The sequence below is a fragment of the Talpa occidentalis genome, unplaced genomic scaffold (assembly GCF_014898055.3).
Source record: "Talpa occidentalis isolate TD23 unplaced genomic scaffold, MPIMG_talOcc4v2.1 talOcc4.7, whole genome shotgun sequence".
NCBI lineage: Eukaryota > Metazoa > Chordata > Mammalia > Eulipotyphla > Talpidae > Talpa > Talpa occidentalis.
Window position 1 is genome coordinate 109571877 of NW_023605083.1, and position 27565 is coordinate 109599441.

General features: G+C 43.2%; 1 protein-coding gene across 1 annotated transcript in view; it reads left to right on the forward strand.

Moving 5' to 3' along the window:
• Positions 1-27565, forward strand: part of RNF43 (ring finger protein 43) — a 65430-nt gene that overhangs the window by 24401 nt on the left and 13464 nt on the right. The window contains exon 3 of the mRNA XM_037493471.2: positions 24368-24490. Within this exon, the coding sequence (XP_037349368.1) occupies positions 24368-24490 (123 nt within the window). The remainder of the gene's footprint in view (positions 1-24367; positions 24491-27565) is intronic.

Sequence of the window (27565 nt, forward strand, 5' to 3'; positions counted from 1 at the left end):
CATCTAGGTGGCCCTTGCCCTTCCCTGTGAATCATCTCCTCAAGTCCTTCTCTCCTTTTGTTGCCCTGCTTTGAACTTCTTGTGTATTAACCTCTTTACAAAGTAAAGGCTCTCAGCAGTATATACTAAGCACTTTGGGTATACTCTCACCCATACAATGTGAAGAGGATTGTTAAACTATCTTGTGTTCTCGTGTTTCTGCATATCTCAAAACTGCAATAATGTCACCCTCTTAAGTTTTTGCTCATTCGATTTCATCTGTTTCCCTAGTAATTTTCTAAATTATTTATTCCCGTATGCACAATATCAATGCATTGCTTTCCTTTATCCTGACATTGTATACAATGTCATGATAACCACTTATATAATAAGGCTAGAGACATGTTTTCTCCCTTTTTTGAGGCTATTGTCTAGAAGAGTAGGGAGCCAAATTATAAGGATCATCTGAAATTTCTTCATAAAATTCACCATCAAATGATAGGACTTCTTTTTGTAGTTTTGCTTCTCAAGTTGATCATTGACTCATATTCTTTCTATAAGTTAAGTGCAAGCAAGAGTTGAGTTTATATTCTAAAAATCTAGAACTCTAATCTTGCCTCAGGAGAGACAACTATTCCCAACACTCTAGAGAATGTTGGCAGTACTTCTCTGAGAAACCCCAGCATATCCACTTGTGTTTCTATTCAGGCGCACATGGCATGTGGTCTACTGTAGAGAATGTAAAACATTACAATGAATTTCAAAAATCAAAATAGTCATCTTTCTGTAATGTCAAGTTTGTCTCAAGATAGATAGCCTAGGGCCTCTGTGGTGATGCAAGGGGTTAAGATGCAACCTATGAAGCTATCTGCAGCCTCTGCAGCACGAGTTCGATCCCCGGCCTGCCAGGGAGCTTACCCATATGGCACGGCAGACCTCTCCTGTTTCATCCACTGTTCCCCTCAGTAGTGTATTTCGGTCAGTCTGCCTGTTCTGTTCCCCACTCTGTCTCTGGTGGTCCTCTTGCCCACCACACACACACCCCTCTGGCCTGTGCCCCAGTTCTTGTATGCATAAATAAATAAATTAAAAAAAAAATAGTCTAAAGAACAGTCTTTTAACTTGAAGGTCCCCCACTACAGAGGGTGGGTCACCAGCTGCTCCATAATAGCACTATTACCCAGCAAGTTAGGGCAGGAGAATAAAACAACCATATCCAATTGAAGTTGCAAAGGAAATTCAAGGAAATGCAGTGTAATGATGATGATTATATTCACATGTGAACAAAAGAACATGAATTGCATCCACTGTCCTCAAATTTTCTTGTGAGATCATTTTGTAATAAGTTATATGATGTCTACTCCCTCAACATCAAGCCATGTATGGAAATATAAAAACCATATAACCCCTCCTTAGATTTTGAAGGCAGGTAGTCCCCTTTGGGAGAGTTGTAATGGCAATAGTTTTGGTGTTAATGTGCAACTATATTATGTTATACTAGCTTTAGATTTATAGATCTTAGTTGCAGTGACTACCATTTATTCTACTTTCAAATGTATTCAGAGGTTCATAGATACTTAACAAAGACATAGTAAAAACATAAGTTAGCATATAATTAAATAATCTCCTTTCTGTCTGGTGTCATAAGTTAGCATATAATTAAATAATAACTAAGCTCAGTATTCCCTGGGTTGTGTACTTTTTAATATTTGCTGTCTCCAGAAATCTTTATTGGTGTCATTGGTGTTAGGTATACATATTTTTTAAAGATATATTTATGCATACAAGAACTGGGTACAGGCCAGAGGTGTGGCGGGGTGAGAGGATTCACCAGAGACAGAGTGGGGAACAGAACAGGCAGACTGACTGAAATACACTGCTGAGGGGAGCAGCAGGCCAGTCAGGAGAGGTCTGCTGTGCCATGTGGGTCAGCTCCCAGGCTGGGGATTGAACTCATGCTGCAGTGCCTGGTGGTGGCTTGATTGTGCTGAGACTTAACCCCTTGCGACACCAGGGAGGACAGGTATGAGGCATATTTTTCTGTCATAAGCTTGCCAGTTTCCCATTATATCTCATGATGAATACTCAGTATGTACTTGTGCAAAAAATATTTGCTAATGCTCAGATACCATTCAGTCTCTTGGGACTCACCCCAATAAACAAGTGTCTTGTTAGCTCTCCCTGACTTTATGTACTATCATTTTTGAAGTTTGTTATCCTATCCTGGTCTTGGGTGATGTTCTTTTTGACTTGTGCATTGTTCAGAAAAAACAATGTACCTTCCTCCCTCCTCTGTCTGCTGCCCCTTAAAATAAATCCTGTCTGCTTCATTTTAAGAGTCTTTGTTTCCCTACCCCCCATCATCCTCTAACTTCCAGCTGTGAAGCCTCTTACCTATACCTAAACTGATTAGAAAGGAGTCTGGTTCTCCTGGCCCCAGTGCTGACCCTGACCCTTTCCCTAGTCTGAAGCAGTTCTGGAAGCTCAGCCCCCTCAGCACCTAATTCATGCTGAGAGGGAGAGAGAGGGGGGGGAGAGAGAGAGAGAAAGAGAGAGAGAGAGAGAGAGAGAGAGAGAGAGAGAGAACATTTTGAACACTCCTCCTTTTGTGTCGGCATCTCTGTGAGGTGCTTTGGAAGGACTCCAGCCAGGCATGGAAGGGCTCTTTGATAATATCTGATGGGTGGGTAAGAATTTCGGGCACCTGGCCAAGATACACATTGCCTGTAATCGTTAACTCAGTCTGTAAACAGTTCAAACGGCATTGAGAGGCCGTCAGTTATTACATTAGAAGTCTTTCATCTCTTGCTTAGAAGCTAGGCGTCTAGCATTGGCCTCTGCTGTGGTGCTGGAGCCACAGTGCTTGTGCACTTCCACCAAGGCCCAGAGCATGCAGGGACAGACAATGGAGCCTGCTCCGAATGACTGACTTCCAAACTTTCTGCATTGGAGCAATAATTAAATCATTAATTTCCTTTTGTTCTGCACCTGACTGAGGCTAGAAGGAAAAAGAAAAAATCTTGATCAGAAATAAATAGTGGGGAAAGAATTATCATCTGGAATCAGAAATTTTATTTTTCAGCTCAGTTTTCCTACCCACATTCACATTCTAGAACTTTACAACCTCCCCATTCATTTTTTAATTTTGCCTCTTACTCCAAATAATTCTAAGTTTGATCCGTGCTGTACTCCATGTCTCCAGTTAGCTTTCCAGTTATTCACAATGACTGGACCCTAAGTGCAGGGCACAATGCTGGGTGCTGGAGAGGACCCAAAGGAGCACAAGATAACAAGCATTCCTGCCCTCAAGGTGCATACTAATTGAGACCTTAACATAATGCTAGATATATTCTAGAGATAGTTGCCACCATGAGAGTTCATAATAAGTGCCAGATAAGCATACAATGAGCTTGTACTGGAGTTCACAGTAAGGAGAAAGAACAGCAATTTGGACAACTGTAATCAGGGAAGCTCCAATTCTGTGGGGAAAAAAAAATTAGAACTTTTAAAATTAGCTTTTCTTTCATGTTTCTCATCCACTTTCTTTTTTTTATTAAATTGCTAATTTTCTTAGGTTGAATGTCCTAGGCATATAGTAAATGGAATCACTTAGCCTCTTAGAATTTTTCTGAGCTAGAATTTTGCAGAAGTGGAGACCTGCCTTCCTATAGAGTATTCTGGTACCAAAAGATGGCACAGGGAAACCAAGCATGACTTATTCTAAACATCTTAATGGCAGACCTTTCATTGATGAATATTTTAAAAGATGTTCAGGCTACTATTGTTGAAATAATTTGTACCACATAGCACAAGAGCAAATTTTAGAATAAGACATGGGTTTTAAATAAGCAAGAGAAAAAAAAAAAAAAAATCCTATGCTCACTGTATTCAAGGTGAGGATGAAAGCCCCAGGTTTTCCCCCTTATACCAGAATCACAACTATACAGCAACCTAGACTTTTTCTTGTAGAAAACAGTCTTTTAACATTTGCCCTACTTTTTTCAACTGAAGGAAAATGATAGAGCCTAAAGACCTTCTTCCAGAAAAACAGAAGGATGGGGGACTGTCTTATATAATTAACTTGACTGGGACCCTCATAACTTCTTAGTTAGGAAGCTCTAATCTTGTGCTTCTTACTTTCTTTGTTTCATTTTCCATTTTGCTTAGTTTCATGGGTCACCTTTTCATTCCCTCTATGCATGTTGTGTCTGGGGGTTGCCGCTGTCCTACCATACGGGGTTTTTTTTGCTGACTCTGAATGTTGCTTTGGAGGAGCATGGACAAAATAGAAGGGAAGGCATGGCTTGATGGTGCACAACCTTGTACCTTACCATCATGTGTTGTTTCTGATTTATCAATTTGCCGAGGATGAGCATTTTGGTGTATCTTTTCTTTGACCTATGTCAACTGATTCTTTCCCCTGCTTCGTAGGAAAAAAGCAGCTCAATTTTAAAAAAAGAAATGAAATCCTCTGGAAGACAGAGTCACTGGAACAAACAAAATCAAGTTTCTTTATCATTTACTCAGCATTGTTATTTGTTCGTGGTAAACAAGAGAGTGGTTATTTGAAAGGATGTATTAAAATCATATGTATATGTTACAAATGTAGACATACAGAATTTTTAAGGCATTTATACAAAGAAGATTTGTGGCATACTGTCACATCTGCTCAATTCAATGCCCTGGTTAATTTTGAGATCATTTACAGGTTTAATATGTTGGGGAAATCATGGAGGAAACCCCTCCATATAGTGTCTTTCGGGAAATGATCTATCTGAGATTTCGGCTTCCCACCCTCGTTGCTTTCCTTCTGTATGTAGTAAGAAAAGTGCCTAGAATTATTTTGGTTCATTAGCTAATTGTTCACGCATTTTAGCATGTATCAGAATCAATTTTAGAAGATTTGTTAAAACACAGATTGCTGGGCCTTACCCTGAGTTTCTGATTAAGTTATTCTGAGGAAAGACCCGAAAATGTGCATTTTAAAAAAAATATTTATTGGGCCTCCCTGGTGGCACAGCGGGTTGAGCGCCACGCTGTGAAGCCACCCACAGCCTCTGCAGTGCAGGTTCAATTCCCGGCTGGCCAGGAGAAACCCACATGGTGCAGCAGACCTCTCCTGCCTCACCTGCAGCTTTCCTCAGCAGTGTATTTCAGTCAGTCTGCCTGTTCTGCTCCCTGCTCTGTCTCTGGTGAATCCTCTCACCCTCCCGTGCCTCTGACTGTACCCCAGTTCTTGTATAAATAAATAAATCTAAAAAAAAAATATTTATTTTATTTATGCATACAAGAACTAGGATGTAGGCCAGCGGGGAGGGAGGATGAGAGGATTCACCAGAGACAGAATGGGGAACAGAACAGGCAGATCTACTGAAATACACTGCTGAGGGGAGCCGCGGGTGAGACAAGAGAGGTCTGCTGCTCCATGTGGGTCAGCTCCCAGGCTGGGGATTGAACTCATGCTGCAGTGCCTGGCGGTAGCTTGATTGTCCTGAGAAGTAACCCCTTGCACCACCAGGGAGCTCTGAAAATGTGCATTTTAAACAAATTCCTACATCACATCACAATGATGTTGCTGGGTCCACATTTTGAGAACTGCCACTCTTAAGTTTACTGCCTACTTTGCAACCATGATGACTTAGCACGTGGCCGCTGTCTTCACATGGCCAGAGCATCCATCTTGAAGAGACTATATGGCTTTCATGTCAGAAAGTAAACATTTAGTTATGAAAGATTTTGTCACATTTGCAGAGATTAAGTGCCCTGAAGGCTTCATCATTTACCTACAGGCAACTGTAAATGGCACAGAGACTCTTCCAGGCAGCAGGTGCCAGATGGGAGCTTCTTTTGGAAAACCAATTAGCTGGGCTACGAAATGAATAATATGACATATAGATAATAACACCAGTGCTCTTGAATGGTTTCTCTATCATCTTAATTTTCTTCTTTCCACTTCTCTGAGCTACAGAATCTCTTAGGTTGTTCATTAGGTTATTCTAGAGGCCAAGTGATTCAAGTGGCATGACAAGCTGCACCACAGCATCACCCCTTCTAAATTTTTTGTAGTGGGACCAGTTCAAGTGAACCAATAATCACAAACTTCACTTTGATTAGGATTCATTCAGCCATTTAAATTTTTTCCAAGTGTTTGCATGAGCTAAACATTTAAAATGTTACATCAATAGTGTTGTATCTGAAGGTATAAACACTGTTTATCAAACCTGTATCTCCAGCTCTGCCTTTTTATTCAATTCTATTACAAATTGTCTAGGGTTTAAATGTTCATCTCTAATTGAGTATTTGCAAGACTGAATTGAATTTTCCCTGCTCAAAATTAATTTCTTTTTCCAACATTACTCTTTTAGTTTATGTAACATCTTTCCGCCAATTTTCCAGGTTTAGAACCTTTAGCTTAGGGCCTCCCTGAGCTTGGGGTTAAAGACAGAGCTATCAAGGTATTGCCAGCCACTGCAGCATGAGTTCAATCCCCGGCTGGCCAGGGAGCAACCCACATGGCACAGCAGACCTCTCTTGTCTCTCCCAGTGCTCCCCTTAGCAGTGTATTTCAGTAGATCTGCCTGTTCTGCTCCCCACTGTCTCTGGTGAATCCTCTCACCTCCCGCACCCTTGGTCTACACCCCATTTCTTGTATGCATAAGTAAATCTTTAAAAAAAAAAATAGAACCTTTAACTCCTCATTCATATAGCTCAGTCTGTCAGCAAGTACTTTCAACAATTCCTTCATAATATCTGTGATTCATCCTTTGCCTTTTCAACTGTCACCACCAGAGTTCAAGCTCTCATCATGCCAGTACTAGATTACTGGACCAGGTCCCTGGTTTCCGTACCATCAGTCTCACTAGTTTTTGCTCTGATAATAACTTGTCCTGCTTAAAATATTGTATTGGTCATGAGATACCCTTGCTTAAGAATTTAGGATGGTTTCTTTTTCACATATGAAAACAAGGGGTAACTTGCCATGGCATTCAATGGCTTGATAATTTTACCCTACCTTAGTTTCTCCAAACTATGCAGATCTCTTTTTCAGTGATACACACATTCTGCACTTGGAAATGTGAGAGAAACTGGTCAAGAACTTTACCTTTCTTCTCATCTGGCCTCTTGTTTTGTTTTTATCCCCTTAACACTGTAATTGAGAAGTTCCCAAAATCCATTTGACAGATGTTTTGGACCAGATCCTACTTATTTTGTGTATATGGTTATTTTCCTCTTTTTCAAGTTCTGTCTTCTTTAAGGACTAGCTTAAGATCCATCTTCTCAACAAATTCCACAGGCTGTATTGGCTATACCACACAATGTGACACTTGATAGCATATCAGCTTGTACCACCATTTAGTTTGTGTGTATGTTATCTCCCCAGTAAGACCATAACTCCTGGGCAGGACTTAACACCATTTTGGAAAGAAGATAAGTGTTCGTCAAGTACTTGCCAACTAAGAGGCCATATTTCAGGCCCATTCTGATGTGCCCATGGAGAAAAAACTCCATGCATACCCACCTAGCATCCTGTTTCATAGTTACATTAAATGACACTCTGTCTTGACGGGGAACATTGGAGGCTATTGATCTTTCCTGTTACAAAGGGTTTTGGGAAATTGTAGCAACTGCCATTTTAGGGAGAAAAATGGTTCTAGGAATAGATCTGTTAATGCCCAGACTAAGAATCAGCTTAATGAAAGACAGCAACTCCGCTAGTTAGGTTTTGGCTACCAAGGGAGTTCAGCCTCTGAAGCATTTCAGGTAGGTGTGGGTTTAGCAATTAGATATGCCGCTGTTTTCTGAAGTAAGCTTACCTAAAGGCAAAAGCATGGCTTGATGACTGATGATTACTCTTATATTGTAAGTACTCATTTAGAAGCATCTGCACAAAGGTACCCACCCGAACAAACACTAAGAAAAAGCAAAGAACAGTGCCGAAGACCTAAGTGTAGTCACTGTGTCAACAACAATATCAGATAAGGTGGTTTTATGGAGAAGGCGGGCAAGGGTGCAGAATCAATGCACCTGTGGTTGGTGATTCAGAAACTTGGTGCCATATTATATGGCACCATGAAGCCACCTTATGTTCCCGCCACTCCATGGTGACTGATGTCATATAATTACCCATTTGCTAACTGGGCCAAGAGGAAGTGGATTGGATTAAAGCCATACCTCTTAGCTCAACCACATTCAGAACCAATGAAACCAAATGACTTTTGGGACTCCTTTCTTTGCCAGTGAAACCATTGTCATAGTTTACCTAATAGTGGTTGATTTTTACAGATATTATGCATCTTTGCTTGCCTATTCCTAAGGCAAATATGTTCTCATCTAAATTTATTCAAATGAGCTCCCATGGCTCACGCAAGTGCCAAATTATGGTATCTCAAGCAGAAACAGGGTCCAGACAATTCTTGTTGGCTGAACTAGGACTGAACTTAATCCTAGACTGACTCAGCATCTCTGCTAAAGTTGTTTAAAATTCTGATATCCCGCCAGAGATTGTTTCTAAAGCATTCTCAATGTGCAGTATGAATCACAAATGAATGGGCTCTCGGGAGACCAAAAACTCAACCTTTCAATGTTCATTCAGCACATATTTATTGACTGCCTGTTATGTTAGGACATTGTGCCGTGTGGGTTATAAAGACATCCCTGTCCTCAGCTCAGAAGATAGGAGTATAAAGCGGAAGGTGAAAAGTCACATACAATAAATACAAGCTAGTTGATGGGGACATTTCAGGTGAAGAAGAAGAGATTCTTCATCTATGGAAGTAGTATATAAATGTGCCTTGAAGGATAAGTGGGGTTTTAATAAGTGACAGAATGGGAGTAATAGGTATTCCAAGAGAATGTAGGAGAATATGAGTAACATAATTTGGTTTGGACAAGTAGTATCGTACTTTTAGGAGAGAACTGGGGATAAAATTGAAAAGGTAGAAGAGAAGAAATTAATATACTTTGAGTGCCTTCTATATGCAGGAACTCTTGGCACTTTAAATATTTTATTTCATTTAATCTCTGCAGTAATCTTCTTGGGTGAATGGTGGTAAGTGCATTTTTTTTTAGCTCATAAGGAAACTGGGACTTAAGAGGTTAGGTCACGCCCTCAAAGGCACACATATCTTGTAAATGACAAAGTTGAAATGTGAAGCCAAATTGTCTGATTCCAAAGCCCATGCAGAGTACTGGAACCTAGATTTGACAGGCTAAGGAGTTTGAATTTAATTCAGAAAGCAATGGAGACTCACTGATGGTATTTGACTAGGACGACACAGTCAATTCCATGTTTAGGAAGATTGTTCTTGCACAGATATGTAGAGAGTTTTAGAATGGTGAGACACTAGTAAAAAATCTGTTTTAATTGGTTAAATCCAGACCATAGAGGAGGTAGGTTTCCAAAGATGAGTTTATTTTTTTTTTAATTTTTTTTTATTTTGTATTTTTTTACATAATTTTTCATTTTTGTACAATGTATGCATTTTCACCTTGGTTTTAGTCCCTGTACAATCCCCACCACCCTTGTTTTGATTCTACTCCCTTCTCCTCCCCCTCCCCGTAGTGTGTCTCTGGTTTGTACTTGCTTGTTGATTTTGATTTTTACTTTATTGTAATTAGTCTTTTTCCTGCTCCCTTATTTAGGTTTTCTAAATTCCTGCCATGAGTGACACCATCCAGTATTTTTCTTTTTCTTTCTGGCTTATTTCACTGAGCATGAGATGAGCCCTTCCAGCTCCATCCATGTTGCTGCAAATTGCATGTGTTTATCTTTTTTGATTGCTGAGTAATATTCCATTGTGTATATGTACCACATCTCTTGATCCAGTCATCTACTTTTGGGCATTTGGGTTGTTTCCATAGCTTACCTATTGTAAATAGTGCTGCTATAAACACAGGGGTGCATGTGCCCTTTGGAATTGATGTTTCTGTGTCCTTTGGGTAAATACCTAGGAGTGGAACTGCTGGATCATATGGAAGCTCCATCTTTAGCAGATTGAGGAACCTCCACACTGCTCTCCATAGTGGTTGGACCATTTTGCACTACCACCAGCAGTGCAGGAGAGTTCCTTTTTCTCCACATCCTTGCCAACATTTGCTGTTGCTAGTTTTTTTAGTATGTGCCATTCTCACTGGTGTAAGATGGTATCTCATTGTAGTTTTGATTTGCACTTCCCTGATTATCAGTGATGTTGAACATTTTTTCATATGCCTATTGGCCATTTGCATTTCTTCCCTAGAGAAGTTTCTTTTTAGCTCTTCTGCCCATTCCAAAGATGAGTTTAAATGCTCGGTTACAGGGAGGAGGAATCATGACTCTGAAGTACTTAGCCTGTACCTCTTAGAAAATAATGATGCTATTAACAAAAATAGGTACGTTAAACAGGGGTTATTGGTGTAGGATGGAGTGCAGGGCAAAGATGATATGTAGGTTTGGCATATATGACTTTGAGATACCAGCAGGTATATAAAGAAATGCTATCTAATTGGCCTTTTGAAGTGCAGGTGAATTGACTGTGGAGGCAAATGTGAGAATTATTATTAGAGAGATTGAAGTGAATAAGAATCCCAGAAGGAGAGATAAGAGAGGTCAGAGACTATATCCTTGTATTTAAATGACAGGAGGTAGAAGAGAAGAAAAGGAAGAGGCAATAAATAAGGACAATCAGACATGCAAACTAGACTAGTATTATGGCATGAACAGCAAATGAGGAAAGTATTAAGAATTGAATATTCAACAGGCCCAAAGTAATTTTTTTTTAAAAGATTTATTTATTTATTTATACAAGCACTGGGTACAGTCAGAAGCACAGGAGGGTGAGAGTACACCAGAGCCAGAGTGGGGAACAGAACAGGCAGACTGACGAAATACATTGCTGAGGGGAGCAGCGGGCAGCAGGAGAGGTCTGTTGCACCATGTGGGACCCTCGCCGGTGGCCGGGGATCGAACCACCACTGTGGAGGCTGCGGGCAGCCTTGCAGCCCAGCGCTCAACCACTGCGTCACCAGGGGAGGCCCAGGCCAAAAGTAATTGAGCATTAATCTCTTAAATAACTGGCATCAAGTTCAGATATATCCTTTTTTCTTTCTGTTCTCAACTCTGTTATGGAGAGTTAGGCACTTAGGCAATCAGACGAACTCTTTTCCCATTAGAGAAGTGTTTTGGTGGTCACAGTTTTAATTTAAGCTAGTGAGAACACTCAGTTTCACTGATAGCAAAATAAAGTAAAATGTTCAAGTCTTGTCCTAAATCTAGGACAAGTTTATTTCCCAAGAAGACTCATGAAATTTTGGTGTTCTTGGCTTAGTGTTATAGAGCAACCCCGATATTTAACGGGTTCCTGGCTGTGGGTCCTCACCCGCGCGCTTTAAAGGGACTTATGAATACTCTACTACAGACAAAAGGGTTAATAAAAGGTTTATTTACAAGAGAAAAAGAAATAAGGAAAATGTACAACTCAGGGAGAAAATAGGGAAATAAAGTCTTTAATGCGTCCTACCCGATCCGATGACCTGGAAACCCCAAAGTCACTCTCAGAGCTGACCGGACGCTGCTGCTGGCCAAGAGCCCAAAAATGGAGAGACCCCCAAAGCCCACATGTCTGACTTTTGTATCCACCTGGCTGCTTAACCCCACCCTCAGGTCCCAGCCACCTTCCCTTTGGTGGTGATGGGATTTGGAGTTCCCAGTGTCTTTGGCTTTGGCCTGGGGTGGGGGTGGAGTCCACAAAGCCTATATGGAATTTGCTTTGGGACATCCTTTTCCCCCTAACATTAGGACAAATTTAGTTCCCAAGAAGACTCGTAAAATTTTGGTATCTTTTACTCTGTGACTCTTCTTGCAATGTATCAAGTCTTCTTTTGTGGTGTTTAGTACATGCAATTCATGCCCAGAATTCAGGATCCCTGGTTGCAACCCCAATATGCACTGCATTATTTCTTCAACCTAACCTAACTTGTGAAATGGGTAGTAATAAAGAGAAAATGAAATAGCTAATGAAGGATTATAAAGCACTTTGCTAGTATAAAATACAACATCAAAGATGAATAATAGTCTTAATTTAGGGTGAAGGTTTCCATTAGCAGTGTAAAAATAAAAAGGACAAAGGGTAGTGTTGCTTTGTACCTTGATAACAGTGTACAAATCAAAAGTGCTGCTATTGATCTTCATTGCCCTGTGAACTATCAACCTAGGAATTTGGCTCCCCTCCCTAACTCTCTAAGCACTGCCCTTACCCACTAAGTCTGATGATGGCACCTCCTCGACTTTCCTGACAAATGCAAACAGGAACTTATATTCAACAGAGCCAACTTGATAAGTGAGAAGATTCCTCTTCCATTTATCGGCACTTTGATTATCTTTTTGTATCTCTTACCATCTAGACTTAGCAAGAAAAATAGAGGTTTGAGCAATTAGAAAGTAACCAATAGTTCACAAAGAACAAGTAAAGGGATGTTTGGAATATTTGAATACACAACCACATTTGGTGTGAGAGGACCTGCATATACCCTCAGGGTCAGAGTAGGCTGAAGGGCTGAAGCAGCTGCTAGGAAGCTGAAACAAAGGAAAGGTAATGATAGCAAATGTCTACTCATTAGAGTCTAAAATCTGGGCTTCAGACACCTCAGCTTTTCAGGGTATGTGTAAAGAATGGAGACAGGAAATATAATTCATCTCTCATTAAGATAAAGGTAAGAAAAAAGATCCACTCAGAAAAAAATATCTAATACTGCTGGGTGTGAATGGACTCTGATTTTTCCATACCATTTCCAGACAGGTCAACCAGAGACATTCAGCCAACATTGTGGTCTAAAGCCAGTAGCGGGAGAGTGGAGAGTAAGAGTTTCACTGAGTTAATACTATAGAGATGAAGAAAAAAAAAATAGAAAAAAAAAATATTTTTTTAATAGTCTCTAAATAGCTCCTTCCTGTCAGATGTGGGAGATAGACTAAAGGCCCAAAATGGGAAGACATCACTTCCAAAGCAATACAGCAAAAGTCAGTCAGTCTCCCCATTCATTTCCCCATCGTGTTTGTGCCACATGCGCTCTGTGAACCTGCACTCCCTGGGTGCATGTGCATGTGCATGCCTGGTTATAGATCTACATTAAGTCTCTTGAGAGCAAGGAGCCATTCCCTTTTTTTTTTTAATTTAAATTTTATTTTTATAGTCCCCATACAATTGCAACCCCCTTATTTTGACCCCAATCCCTCCTTTCCCCGCCCCCCACCCCCCACAGAGTGTCTCTGGTTGTTTGTTGATTTTGATTTTTACTTTCTTATAGTTATTCTTTTTCCTGGTCTCTTATTTAAGTTTTCTAGATTCCTTTTTTTTTGATGGAGAAATGCCTTTTTTCCCCCACTAGGGATTATGCTTGACTCAGCACATTGATACTGAGGGAAGGCAATGGAAGAAAGTTGGAGATGGGTTATTAAGCAGGAAGATTTTTCTGAAAGAAGTGAGTTTTGTTGCGGGTGATAGAGGAGACCTCGTGTGATATAAAGGGAAGGAAGCGGACTCTTCCTTGTTAGAGGTCAAAATATTGTAAAGTTGACTTAAAAAGCAAAACTTACAGGGAGTATACAGAAAATTTCTGAAAAGAAAACAAGAAATATGAAACTGATCATATCCCGATCAAATGACAAGGCAACCATCAAATTTATTTTATCTCATGTCTGTGTTAAAAACAGATTTCAACATACATTTTCCCCCTTAATATCTACTAGGTGCCTGGTATTATACTAAAGGATAAATAAGACCTAGTCTCTGACTTCAAAAGCTCAGAATCTGCTTTACATAGAGAAAAGGACTAATCTTTTATTGAACTTCTGCTAAGAACAAGGCATTCTGAAGGAGGAAATGGTTAATAGGGTGGGTCACAGTGAAACACTGACTATGTAACTATAAGAGGTAAGTGTTATTTATGAATTTTGAATATATTTCTTTAGGGAATATTTGGGGGAAAGTGTATAATTCTGGGAACTGAGAACTAGTCAGATGAATAGAGAAGAACCCAATTTGGGCTGGGCTGGTGGGTTGAGTGCAAAAAGAGAGAACTATAAGACTTAAAGATAGGGGAGGTGCCACTTTTTTCTTTGTAGAATAAAGGAGAGAGGGAAAGATCCAAGGGAAGGAAAACTAAAAGGACTTTAGCAGAGAACCAAACTACTTTCCCATCTCATGCATTTTCTGTAAAAGGTTTCTTAAGAGCAAAGACAGTGTTGTTGTTGTTTGTTTGTTTTTTTCTGGTTTAATTCTCTTTATGCCTAGAACTCTGCCATTAGAGTCCACTTACATATCTTACTCTTTAGTTCCTAGGATACTGCTGTTAGGAATTACTAAAATATTCAGAGAATGGAAATACCAATTGGCACCAATGCCAAGATATCCAAGCCACCATCCATAGAGACCCAATGAAATGCTGAACCCAAAATGGCAATCCCTTCCAGGCTCTCGCAACACCATCTCTCACTTTTTCTTTCATCCCTTGCCTGGAAGGCTACACCGTGGGTGGGAATAAAAATCTACTCTCCTGTTGCATCCAGGCAGCTGCCAGGAGTCTGTTTGCCTTGTTCTTTGCTGGCAAATCATTAAACAGTCCCCCCAAAGCAGGCCTCTTCCCCAGGGCCACCCCATGGACAGGGACTCAGAGCTGTGGTCAAAGGGCTGTCAGCAGTCAGGCTGGAGCCCTGGGCTGGCTCCAACACAAGCCTCTTCTGAACAGAAGCCTCCTTGGCCTGATCTCAGCGCCCCAATGGCTTCTGAGGAGAGACTCTGGATATCTGAGTTGACTGGTGGCTTGAATAATTTTGTACTCTTCATGATATAATTTCTAAGTTCTAAGTGCCACTCCCTCCATATTCGATGTTTCTTTATGGAAACACACATATTTTTTCCACTTTGTAAGGTAAAGTCAGTATTTGGTGCAGGAACTGGGGACTGGAATTAGCCAAGCAAACTCTATAGCTTCACTCCCTCCCCACTCACAATGTGGCAATGAAAACTAGGACATAGATGTAGTTGAGCTGGCCTGTTTGAATGCAGTACTGACCCTGGAAGGGCTTCCAAGCCCCAGAGCAAACCAGTTGTGGAAGACAGAAGTATAGATGAGAGTTTTCAGGGCAGCTTGAAATCCCTACACCTTGGGCAGATGTCTAAGCCTGGAAGACATGGAATGTGTGTTAAATAACCAGATTAATTGAGTCATTTTACACTTTTGCATTGAAATCACCAAATTTAGTAATGCTTGAGTAGCTCTGCTGGTAATCCTGAGGAGCCTCTGCCATATTTAAATAATCTGATTTCCTTAAGTTCCATTTCTTTGGTCTTTTTTTCCAAGGACCCTTTTTAGTCTTTGAACTTTTCAATATACAAATCTTCACCTAAGTAATCATTTTAAAACATACACCATCTCCTTTTAGCAGGTTTCTAAACTCCTGCCATCTCTGACATGAGTGTGGCTAGCACAAAAACAGCAAAATCACAAAGCAGACTGTGTCAGGGCTGTTTGCAAAGAGCACACCAGGTTCACTTGGAACATCTGTGAAAGTTTAATTTATTACCTCATCATGGTCAGAGTCAAGGGAGATGCCAGGAAGATTCCTCACCCCAATCTCCTGACACCCTTATCCTGGAAATGTAAGTAGATGTTACTCCTAGTGATATGGCCACCTGTGTCAAGACCTCAGCCTTTCTGCAGAAGACCTTTCTGAGCAAAATGTAGCTAGACAAAGGGCCTCAAGTAGTGCCGGGTACAGAATGGAGGGCAGTGAAGGTGGTGGGATCTCCCTGAGACATTGGTCACGTGCTGAATAGAAGAACTCAGCTGACTTTTTAGGACCTCTCAGTAGGATTCTTGGTAGTTTGAGCTGTCACATGATGGAGAAAATGAGTTCAAACTACATAACCGGGTGTCTTCCAAGGTCTTGACCTTTGTGAACCTCAGAAGCTTGGTGACTGACCTTCTTTCCACAGAGCTCTGATAGAACTAAAGTGATATTTGATGGGCCTCTTCTCTTTGCTTCTACTTTCACGAGTAGCCTTCTGGTACTCCTGTAACTAGAAGTCATTCTGGGTCAAGTCAGGACAAAACCTGTTTCTATATAGGAATATAATGGACAAAAGTGCTACCTCTTGGGTGGTTAACATTTTTCTCCATTTCTCTGCCCAGTTACTTTCTTCTCTGATACCAATTTATTTTTTATTTATTTCAAAGCAACTCAAGTAGTTAACTCTCCTTTCTTTCTTCCTGCTTATGACCCAGGGATCCACCCACACCATGATCCCAGGCAGAGTATAGGGTCAGAAAAACCCCACCATAGGGCCAGTGTAGAGTAAAGTGGTTCAGTTACATCATGGCACTCAGACACATTCTGAAACTAAGGTAGAGGAATTTTTAAATTGAAGAATAGAGTCTTTAATGTGAGGTGAGACAGTGACCGAAATGGTAGTCTAGTTGAATGACCATTATTTGAGTCTGAGCTTCTGTGACCTCTAATTTCAAGACACACCTTTCTCATCCTAAACAAACATGGACTATTCACTGGGAAAGCATCCCTGAGCAATGTCTGGATCTGGCTGTCTTTGTTGTGGCTAGGAGAAGAGATGAGATAATTCCTAGGGAGAGAAAGAAAGCTGAGGCTGCTGGGCAGAAAGCACCTAGGCCAAGAGGAAAAAGAACAGACAGAACTTGGTCCTGTCTTGCTGCTAAGAACTATTCAAATTTGAAAAATTCTAGAAATTGAGATTCTGAAGCCTTCCATTCATGTATTGCAGTGCTCAGCTAATATTTGTTGTCCTGCAGAGTACCTCCCAGTGCGTACCCCTGGAGCAGCATGCAGAGTAGGCAGGGCTCTGGGGTTGAAAAGGAGACCTCAGCCTCCCTTAATGCTTGTGTGAGCATGGACAGTCTGGAACTTGAGCCTCACATTCCTCCTCTAGGATTGAAAAGCACATTTTAAAAATCCCTAACAGGTATGAGCCAGGTTCAACTGTCAACAATTCACATCTCTTTTACAACCTGCATGGCAACCGGATCCACAATGAATTTTATTCATCAAGTGCTAGGGACCACAGAGTGGACATTTGATGAGCTCTGTTTTCCTCTCGGACTTTATCACACTGTTTCCTCCTGGCAGCTAGCACATCACTTCAGATCTGCCCTTTTCAGCCTTCTTGTTCACCAGCACCCCTGTCCCTCCCAGGATGATTTTCTGGATCACGTAAGAATACTGTCATCTATTCTCTCTCTGCTAGTCCTTCTCATCAGGTGACAAGGTTATCTTTCTCCAGTTCCACCAACATTATTTTCTTTGTATCTTAAAAAATTACACACCTCCCTGGTGGCGCAGCGGGTTGAGCACAGTGCTTTGAAGCTGTCCGCAGCCTCTGCAGTGCTGGTTCGATTCCCGGCCGGCCAGGGAGATTCCCACATGGTGAGGCAGACCTCTCCTGCCTCGCCTGCTGCTTCCCTCAGCAGTGTACTTCAGTCCTTCTGCCTGTTCTGCTCCCCGCTCTGGCTCTGGTGAATCCTCTCACCCTCCTGTGCCTCTGGCCTGTACCCCAGTGCTTGTATAAATAAATAAATCTTTAAAAATAAAATAAAAATCTCATATATTTTAAAAAATAGAAAAAAATTACACAATTAAGCAGAAATACATTTTCCTTGTAAAAACATTTAAAAAAAAATAAATAAATCCTCTTGACAATTCTCCAGCCTCCCAACTTAACTCATTAGGAAACAGCCGTCCAAAGAGATAGCGACAGGCTAAGATGAGCATGTCTAGATGTTTCAAACCCAAGCCTGGACAGTCACTGCTAGGAAGTAACCTGTAGATATAAACATCGACCTCTGAAAATGAAGGACAAGATGGTGAAACTGGGCCTCAGACACTGTTCTGGTGCTGGGAGCCGGAAGCCACAACTCCAGGCCATTCTATTCTTCAACCCCCACCCTCAGCCCCCACCCCCACCCCCCAGCTATAGGAGCTGACTTTATGGTGCTGGTGTGTCCTGCTGCCTGAGATAAAAGTCAGATAGTTCTAAGTTCAGGTAATGGAGGTTGTACAGGAGAGAATGATTATAAAATCTGGAAAGAGGAAATGGGGAGAAGCTGCCTTTGATGTCCGGCCAATGTTCCTGATTACAAAGGCAAAATTGTAGTAGGCAGTAAAGTTACCTGTCCAAGGCCTGGGTGAAGGTCTGTATGTGGAACCAGAGAACTAAGAGAGATTATTGCAGCAAAGATGGGGGGAGGAGGGTGGCTGGGAAACAGGAGACATTAAAGAATTGCTTGCGAAAGCACACACCCTAAGAGGAGGAGATGCCACGGATAAAAGTAAGACCAGCATTAAGTTCGGGGCTCACTTGAGCCCTGGAATGCCCTTTGTGAGGAGGTAATGAGATCACATGGCCTCCTTCATGGGAAGGAGGCGGGCTGAGAACTGGAAGAGCTTGTTCAGTGGGGTTTGGAGGGCTGAGCACAGGAGGGAAGTGACCATGGATAATGAGCTGTCCCAGACTGTGCCTTGTGGAGTGCTGGCATTCAGAGGCACCGTTGATGGCCAAGGGAGAAGCAGTCTGAAAGGGCTTTGTCCCTTCCAGGAATGATGAGGGATTCTGTGATTGGAGATGTAATAATAAAAATAACTACCAATTCATGAGCACTTACTGTTGGCTCCATACTAAGCACTTACCTCTACAATCTCCTAATAATCAGGAGGCATTTTTGTTCCCATTGTGAAGCTGAGGAATAAGAGGCTCAGAAAGGCTTAACAACTTGCCCAAAGTCACACAGGTCAGTGATAGAGTCAGAATTTGAACCTTAGGTCTGTTTTGGAAGGGAGGGAAAAAAATCAGAATAAGTTTAAGGAGGAGGACAGAGAATAGAGGCAGACTTAAGAAGATGAAATATAGCACACACACACACCCCCAAAGGACAGTACACACATCTTTTTGTTCACATACCTGTGCAAACAAAGCTGACTTCTTAGCCAGAGTGGCCTGGGCCCTGACAGCAAGCTCCTATTAATTTGCCCCTCATGGCAGCACCTCCAATGGGAGCGCCCCATCTCCTGGCCTTTCCATAATATGTAGATAATCAGTCCCACCTCCATCATGTTCCCAGAAGCCCTCCCGGCACACTCTCCCCTGTTCCAGCAAGCCCGTTTCTCTTGACCCTTTCCTGGTGTTTCAGGACTGGTGCCCTAAAGTAGAAATCATGTTTGCAACGTGGTCATTAGGAGACCTTGCATCACAAGGAGGCAAAGGAACTGGATCTGTTTTCTTCTCAGGGGCCCTCTTCCCAGCTGAAAATTCCCTGGAGGAGGAGGTGAGGAGAGCCTCTAGCTGTACGGCTGGGAGACTAACTGCCTGGTGGCCAGTGAAAAGCATAGGGGTGGAATGCCTGTTTTCTTTTCATTTTTTAATCTGAGAATACTTGAAAAACTCTTGTCATAAAAGAATCAAACCATTCAAAAGTATGGTTGAGTATGGTTTTCATATCCCAAATATGACCACACAAGAAATATCATAGTACTTGATTTTCTTTTTATCAAATTAAATCTGACTTCAAGGTCCTAACCCACGAGGTGGGTGGAAATTTGTTTTCATAGGAATATCCTCTCACAAAGCAGCTCAGAGGTCCTGGGATTTTAGGTAAACTGAAATACCTAAGGGGGTATATGTCCAGGCTGGTCGCCACAAATATGCCCCTTGTGCAAGTACAGGTGACCCCACTGAAGTCCAGGTAGCGCATCAGCTTCTCCAAGGCCCAGCCTCCTCGGGTCCACCCTTGGGGGACACAAGCTGCAGATTCCCCCAGTCTGGTACATCCCTGGCCTGTCACCCCTCCCTCAGGATTCCTGGAACTCTGCCTCTCCTCAACCCCACCCCAGCCACACTCTTCTGCCCTTAGGACATTCACATTTTCTCAGAGTTGGTCTTTAGCAACATTTGCTTTCAGCAAATGCCCCGGAGGCAAGAAAATAAGAGGTGGCAGTTGCCTTGGAATGGGAAGAGGGAAAGACACAGGACAAAATGTCAGTAGCTCTCATTCTCTCTTCTACTTCCACCACCACGAAAACAACTTCCTATTTCATATATTAGCCTTTGATTGTAGTATTCACAGCAAAGCACCAGCCTGTCTTCCCCACTTGCTCACTAACTCCTCTCTCAAAGTCGCCAGTATCAGGATTGTGGTGTTCAGTGTGTTATCTTTATAGTTAACTATCAGTTATCTGGTTGTAGACCTTCAATATTTAATCAAGAAATATTGAGTTCCTACTCTGTGGCAGGCACTGAAGGAGCAGGGGAGGTCAACCATAGCCTGGGGGCGAAAGGGAAGTAAGTGACCGCTAAATACCTGGGGAAGTAGGGACCCAGAGGGTCCGCTGACCTGTCCCGATAGGGTAGCAAGTGCCAAAAGTGTGGACGTGAAAGAGGTTACTTCTGAGCACAGGTTGCAGTGGAGGGAAAGGATGGGAAGGCAATAGATAAGCCATGAAGCGAGGCATAAAGCCATAAGCCCAAAGCAGGCACAGTCTGAAGCTAATGTTGAAAGTCCAGACTTTATCCCAGGAGCTATGAGGGTCCTTCAGAGAGCTTAAAGTGGAAGAGTGACATGCTCAAGTTAGCAGTTTAGACCATGTTGGCTTTAGTGTAGAGAATGGAATGGAGCAAGGTGACCCCAGTTAAGAGGTTATTTCAGTAAATTGCAATCACTATGGTGGCCTGTATTGGAGTAGCCACCATGGGAATGGAGGAAAGAGGACAAACGAGAAAGGTTTAGGAGATGGAACTGTTAGAATTTGCTGATTGCTTGGATGTGGTGGTGGGGTGAAGAGAGAGAGGAGGTAGGAGGACCACATCTGACTTGCATAGTAGGTGGATAGTGGTTCCAATCCCTAAAATAGGGAACTCTGGAGGAGTTGTTTGGAGAGAATGAAATGATTAGTTCAAATTTTGGAGATGCTATGTTTGAGATGCCTTGTTAAAGTTTCTCCAGGTAGAAATGGCCAGGCATGGCCTGCTGGACATATATAGGTGTGGAGCTCAAGAGAGGTCTGAGCTGCACAGATGTAATCAGTGACTTCTACATGGAAACCGAAGCCATGGGATAGGCTGGGGTCATCTGGGGGAGCATGGATACAATTCTTCACAAGGATACAGTTCAAAACAAGAGTGAAAAGAGAAGGTGTGGGTCGGAATCCTGGCATCACCAGCATTATTTCAGGGACCTGTGTTTGGGTCACTATACTTTAGGAATGTGTTATTAGGAAGGCAAATTTCCTGATCATGAGTTGAGGGAAAGCATAATATTTTCAAAGTCAGTCAGCAATCGTTATCAACTTTTGAAAATCTTGGCCTACTTCCTTCCATTTCTTCTAAAGGAAGAAGAATGGGCATGGTTAGTGCCTCAGTTTCCTCATCTTGAAAATGGAGGTGAGGGACCTCCCTGGTGGCACAAAGGGTTAAGTCTCAGCACAGTGAAGCTGTCTGCAGCCACTTTAGCACTAGTTTGATACCCGGCCAGGGAGCTAACCCACATGTTGCAGCAGACCTCTCCTGCCTCGCCCCCTGCTCCCCTCAGCAGTGTATTTCAGTCAGTATTTCTGCCAGTTTTGCTCCCCACTCTGTCTCTGGTGAATACTCTCACTCCCACCCCCTTACCATTGGCTTAGACCCCAGTTCTTGGATGCATAAATAAAATAAATCTTTTAAAAAATGATAAAATAAAATGGAGGTGAGGAAAGGGGTGAGGGGGTCAGTGGATCGTAGTAAAAGACTGTGGGTACCTTGGTGGTGGGTGTGATATGGTAACATACCCCTGAAGAAGTAGGATCCTATATTTCTGAATCATACAGTGTTGTAAACCAGTGTTACCTTAGTTTAAAAAATAATCACTGGTCCACGGTATTTACTCAATAAATGTAAACTAGCACCATCATCATCATCAATTATTAGCGTGGACAATGGAAGACTGTCTGTGGGTACATTTGGAGTTACTTGACTCCAGAGGATGGAGTCAGATAGAGCTGAGTTCTAATCTTGTGTGGCCTGGAGCCTCAAGCTTCTTCCTCTTTAAATGGGAATGATCATACCTATCTCTTAGTGAGATAGCATCTAAGGGCCTTGGTTCTCTGGAGGTGTTCCCTAACGGTTCATTTCCTCCCCTTCCCTCTTCCACAGGGAGGGCCAGAGAGGTCTGGTGACTCTAACAAGTGTTTCCCCTCCACCTGTCAAGGCACCCTCCAATACAGCACCACGCTATACCAGACTGGTCCCCCTGTGAAGGCCTGGAGCAGATTGGTAGTTAAATATTTGCAAACCTTCTCTAAAGACCACTCTTCTCCAAAGTGATTTTCCTCCCTCCCAACTGACCCTCTGGTCAGCGAGAGGCATCCTGGTGTCATCATGAGAAAGCTGGACTTTGGGTGGGGAGGGAGCCAGTGAAGCAGTAGACTTCCGTGGCTTCGATTTGTTCTTCTTGAAGGAAGGTCTTGTATCTTTCATTTGGTTAGAGCAGCTGGCAGCTGACTCTTCACCACACCCAACTGTCCTCTGTACTCACCAGGTGGACCCTTCTCAGATGCAAACCTGTGGGCCCTGCTCCCTGGTCTGGCTCTTGCTGACTGTCCCCGCCTTCCCTTCATGCCAGGCCTAACTGCACAGTCCCACCAGCCTTGGCACAGGCTGCTTCCTCTTCAAGGAATGCAGTACCCCTTTTTGTTGGCCCATTGAGTGAACACATACCCACTCCCAAGAGAGCGCTGAAGTCACCTGTTGTGAAAGTATCTCAGCCCTCCCACGGGGGATTGTTAGGCACCCCTCCTTGCGTCCTCCCACAGGCCTTTGAACAAAACTGCACAGTAACAGCACAGTGCCGTGGGTTCACACTGTTATCCTCTAACATCTTTAAGGCAAGAGGCCTGTCTTACTCATTGTTGGCTCCTGAGAGCTTAGCACTGAGGGGGGCAATTCAGTGTGGGTAGAATGTGGGCATGAGTGGACACATGGTTGGACAGATGGACAAACATAGACCAGTGGAGCTTGTAGAGGCAAGTGAGAACAACCCCTGATCTTATGTGCCAAACTTTTCTAGGGGTGGAGAGGGTTGCATAAACTTTCTCCCACACTAAACCTTGATCACCCCCAGACTAATAGCCCTTGGCTATTCTGGGGGTAAGAATGGAATTCCTTCCCCTCAACACCCCTGCCCAAAGATTTTTCTTCACAAATATATAATTCAAAACAAGGTGGTTATATTTGTTCAAGGGACTGCAGTACTACAGTGACAGAAATGACTTTAAGGTGCTTTTAAATAGTGGCTATACCTTTATCATTGACATTATCTTCTTTCTAGAAGTCCTTTAGATTTCAACAGCAGTGGAAAAGGAGGCGTGGGCAGCTCCTCTCTCTTGATTCTTTCCACAATGTGGGAGTCCCTGGCCCCCAGGATTATCCAGAGCCAAATACTTTGTATTCACAGCACTCTGGAAAATTTTGATTCAAATGGGTGTTGGAATCAGACTGAATGAGAAGAGAGACTAGAAAAGGGCATTTTCATCCAGTCTCTGTTAGCATGCATTGGGTAGTCACTGCTTAGCACCAGCCAGGCTATGTTGTCTTGAACTTGACCTCCCTTACTCTCGAGCAGAGGTGCTGAGCTGGCTCCATCTCCTGGGCATCATTCCTGGGGACAGGGTATTACCTGGGATGTCCCCCTTTGGAATTATGCTGTTCCAGGCTTTACTCTTAGCCAAGCCTTCTATCAAAAAAGTCTCTTCTCCCTGTTAGTACCCTGCTTAATTTTAGGGTAGGCATAGAGCAGGGGCAAAGGGGGTTACTGAGAGGAGCAAGCAGTGTCGAGTGAGAAGATCCAGGCCCCATGGTGGTTGGGAATCTACAGGGCAGTAGCTACTGGGCAGGGGTGGTGGTAGGGAATCTTGAGGAGGCAGCACCCACTTGGGGAGCAAGGAGGGAAGGGAAGATTCTGAGGACACTGACAAAGGAACACGTGGATATTCTCTTGGCCGGGGTTTGGGAGAAGCTGGAAGAATCAGCAGGTAAGAGAGGCTAGGGCTAGGACAAGCCCTCTGTTCTGGCCAATTTGGAAAACCAGGACTTGAGGGTCATTGGAATTGCTTTGCAGCAAGCTCTTCCTTTTGAACACCCCTTGCTCACTCTGTCCCATCTCCATTTATCCTTTACCCTCACTGGCACCCCTGAAATGACAACTAGTAGTTACTAACTTACTGTGAAGCAGTCCATTAAGAAGGCCTGCTCTCTCTGCCTGATAAGGGCCTAGAACCCAGAAGTACTTGGTGCTCACAACTCACTCCTGCTCCCTTCGAGCCTCCCTAACCCAGTCTCTCTCTCTCTCTCTGCAGTCCCACCCTCTGTACCTGTGCAACGCCAGTGATGACGACCATCTGGAGCCTGGATTCATCAGCATTGTCAAGCTGGAGAGTCCCCAACGGGCCCCCCGGCCCTGCCTGTCACTGGCCAACAAGGTAGAATCATGTTTGAACTTGGCCCATCTCAGGGCTGTAAGAGGCCCCAGTGCTTGTTCTCCCCTTTTGTCCTGAGAGTGATGTGCCTAATTCCCCAGGTTTTTCTAACCCCATGACTGGCCTCAGAGGGTTGGAAATTCAGGTCTCTGTCCTTTACCATAAACCATCTGCCAGGAAGACCTTTGACTGTCGTCTAGGGCATGCACCACCCCCCCCCCATCCCCTTCTCCTCACCTGGAAATTCCTAATCACCCCCCATCCCTGCCCAGTATCAGAGCAACGAGAGAGTCAGAAATACTTACTGAGCACCTTGCAAGAATAGTGGAAACAGAAGCCATTGCCCCTACCCCTTACAAATTCATAGTCTTCTTCCAAGATAGCAAACCTGTGACCCCACACTCACATTGGGCACCCCTGTCTAGAGCTGGCTGCTGCCACTCCCTTTCCCCAGCCATGTGATCCCTAGTTTGCCATATTCCCCACTAGCCCACTACCTCGCAGGCCCCATAAATATTTGCATTTGTGACTCTGCTTTCATATTAGTTGCAGCTTTCATATTAGTTGCCGCTTTCTGTGCGCTCACCACACATGCCAGGTGGGATATGAGACAGATTACATCTATTATCTCATTTACTTTTCACAACAATTAGGAAAGCTAGACATTATTATTCTCTAATTGACATGTGAAGCAAGTGAGGATCAGAAAGCTGAAGTAACTTGCCAGGGTGGTGCAAACTTGGAAGTGGTAGAGCTCAGATTTGAACCAGTTCTCAAACCTGAGCATTTCATCTCTCTGCTTTTTCCTCCCCATTCTGGAAAGGAAAACCACTCTTCTGTGAAAAGATTTTCATGGATAAGAGTGATGTTACATGTGTGTGGCACAGACTGTGACTTGGGGGAGGGGGCCCTGCTCCCTGGTTGATGGAAGGGGGGCATGACAGTTCCACCCTGTGTGCCTGGTCATTCTACTCAGGCCCAGACCCCTAGAGGATTTCCCAATCCTCCTGAGGGCTGAGGAAGTGGAGCCACAAGCCTGAAGGAAGCACCGTGGGTTCTTACCTGAGCCCACAGCAGGCGGGGATGTAGACAAGATTCTGAATGTGGTGCCCACAGGTAGGGAAGACATTCCCCCCACCGGGACCTCTGCTGATGCAGAAGAGGGGTCTCATGGAGGAGGAAAGTGGGAGTCAGGCCACACCTGAAGAGCTGAGAGTGCGAAACTCATTGCAAGAGATTTTGTTAGGCTGAAGCGCCCCTGTCTCTGGATACGTCCCTTGTTTTAGAAAATATGGACAAGTGTCATTCATGTTTCGATTTGGTAAATGTGTGCTCGAAGTTAGGTACTGTGTGAGTGTGAGCGGAGAATGTGTGTGTGAGTATGTGTGACAGAGACAGACACAGGGATGAAGGGCTAGGGAAAACTTGGCTGTTCTTCTAAAGCAGTGCATGGATCCATGCAGGTGTGAACACCTGACAACCTAAGGGAGGTGTTTCTTCTCACCCTCTGGGGGACCGAATCCTGTAGGAGAAGTAAGACATGTATACAGACACTGGGAAGCAAAGGGCATGTGGGCAGTACTCTTTGAGGTACTTAATCTTGCTGGGCCTTTGTTTCCACTACCATAAAATAGTACTTTTATGTCCTGCCCCAGTGATCCTTGTGAGGTGAAGATAAAGTGTGTCAAATGCCAGAAAGTGCCTGAGCTAAAACAAATAAAACCTAAAGGGCCGTTAGGGGTTTCACGAAGCACCTGTGACCTCTTTTCTTTCCCAGCCTCTGTGGTCACTGCATGTGCTCCCAACACCCACCCATATTTGCTGCCCTACTTCTCCCCCTCATGCTATGGAAACTACTCTGGCCACGTTCTCCAGTTGGTCAGCCCCACATCAGCATTTGATCTCACTGAATTAGGGGATCTTTTGTTTCAAATGAGGTCGCTGAATGTAGACATGTGGGTCTTTGAGTTATTTCCAATATCTCAGAGTCCCACAAATTTAATTAAAATGCTCATTTTGCTTTTGGTTGGAATTCCCTCAGTTTAGTGTGTTATTACAAGTTATGTCACTGGAAGATAAATTGTATGTATCAAAATTAGTTTAATACAGCATTTTTTTTTTTTTAAAATATGGCTCATGGGAGGCACAGGGAGCAGAAGGGTCTTTGGTGAGGAACCTTTGAGAACTGCTGACACCATCTGGCCTGCTTGGTCATCTCTGTCAGTGCTGGTGTTGCCTTCACATCAACAGAGCCAGAGAGCCCCGCTCTCAGCCTGTTCTGCTGCTGATCCTCAGAGGACCTGAACATTTTAACTCACATCTCTGGGTCTCCGTTCCTCATCTGTAAAAGGGGACTAGTAATGGGACATAAACCATAAGATAATGAGGATTTAATGAGACAGTACAGCTGGAAGTGCAGCCCCATGCCAAGTACATAGTAATCACTCAGTAAACAATCAGAACAATCACCATTGTCATCACTGGCACCTTCATCCCATGCTTTTATAGTTAACAAGGTTGGGTTCTTCTTTCACTGTTAATCCTTCTTGATTTCTGAAACCATCCCCATGGTTATGCATTCTTCCATTCTTATCACCGCCACTACCACTAGTCCTCTGCTTGGTCACCCAAGTTGGCTTCTGTTTATTAGCGACTCTCCAGCCATCCTGGTCTGTGTAGGTTCTCATCACCTCATGCCTGGACCTGTGCATGACTTTATCCCTGGTGGAAGGAATTGGCTCCGGAGGCAAGCAGATGGGTACAAGCTGTGCCTCTCTTACCATAGAGACCATTCCCTGGTAACCAGGTATCCAAAGGCTGAAGTACAGGGTGGAAATCCTGCTCCATGGATATCAGCTGTGTGGTCTGGGCAAGTTACTCAGTCTCTCTCAGCCTTGGTTTTCTCCACTCAAAAGTGAAACTGATAACTGTCTTATAGAGTGGTTGTGAGAAATAAATGAAATCATGTATGCAAGGAATGTACCAGAGGAATAGCTGATTAACTAATACTTAAGGGACACTCACTCTGTTCCAGGCACTATTTATTCTAAGACTTTATACATAGATTAACTTATATAG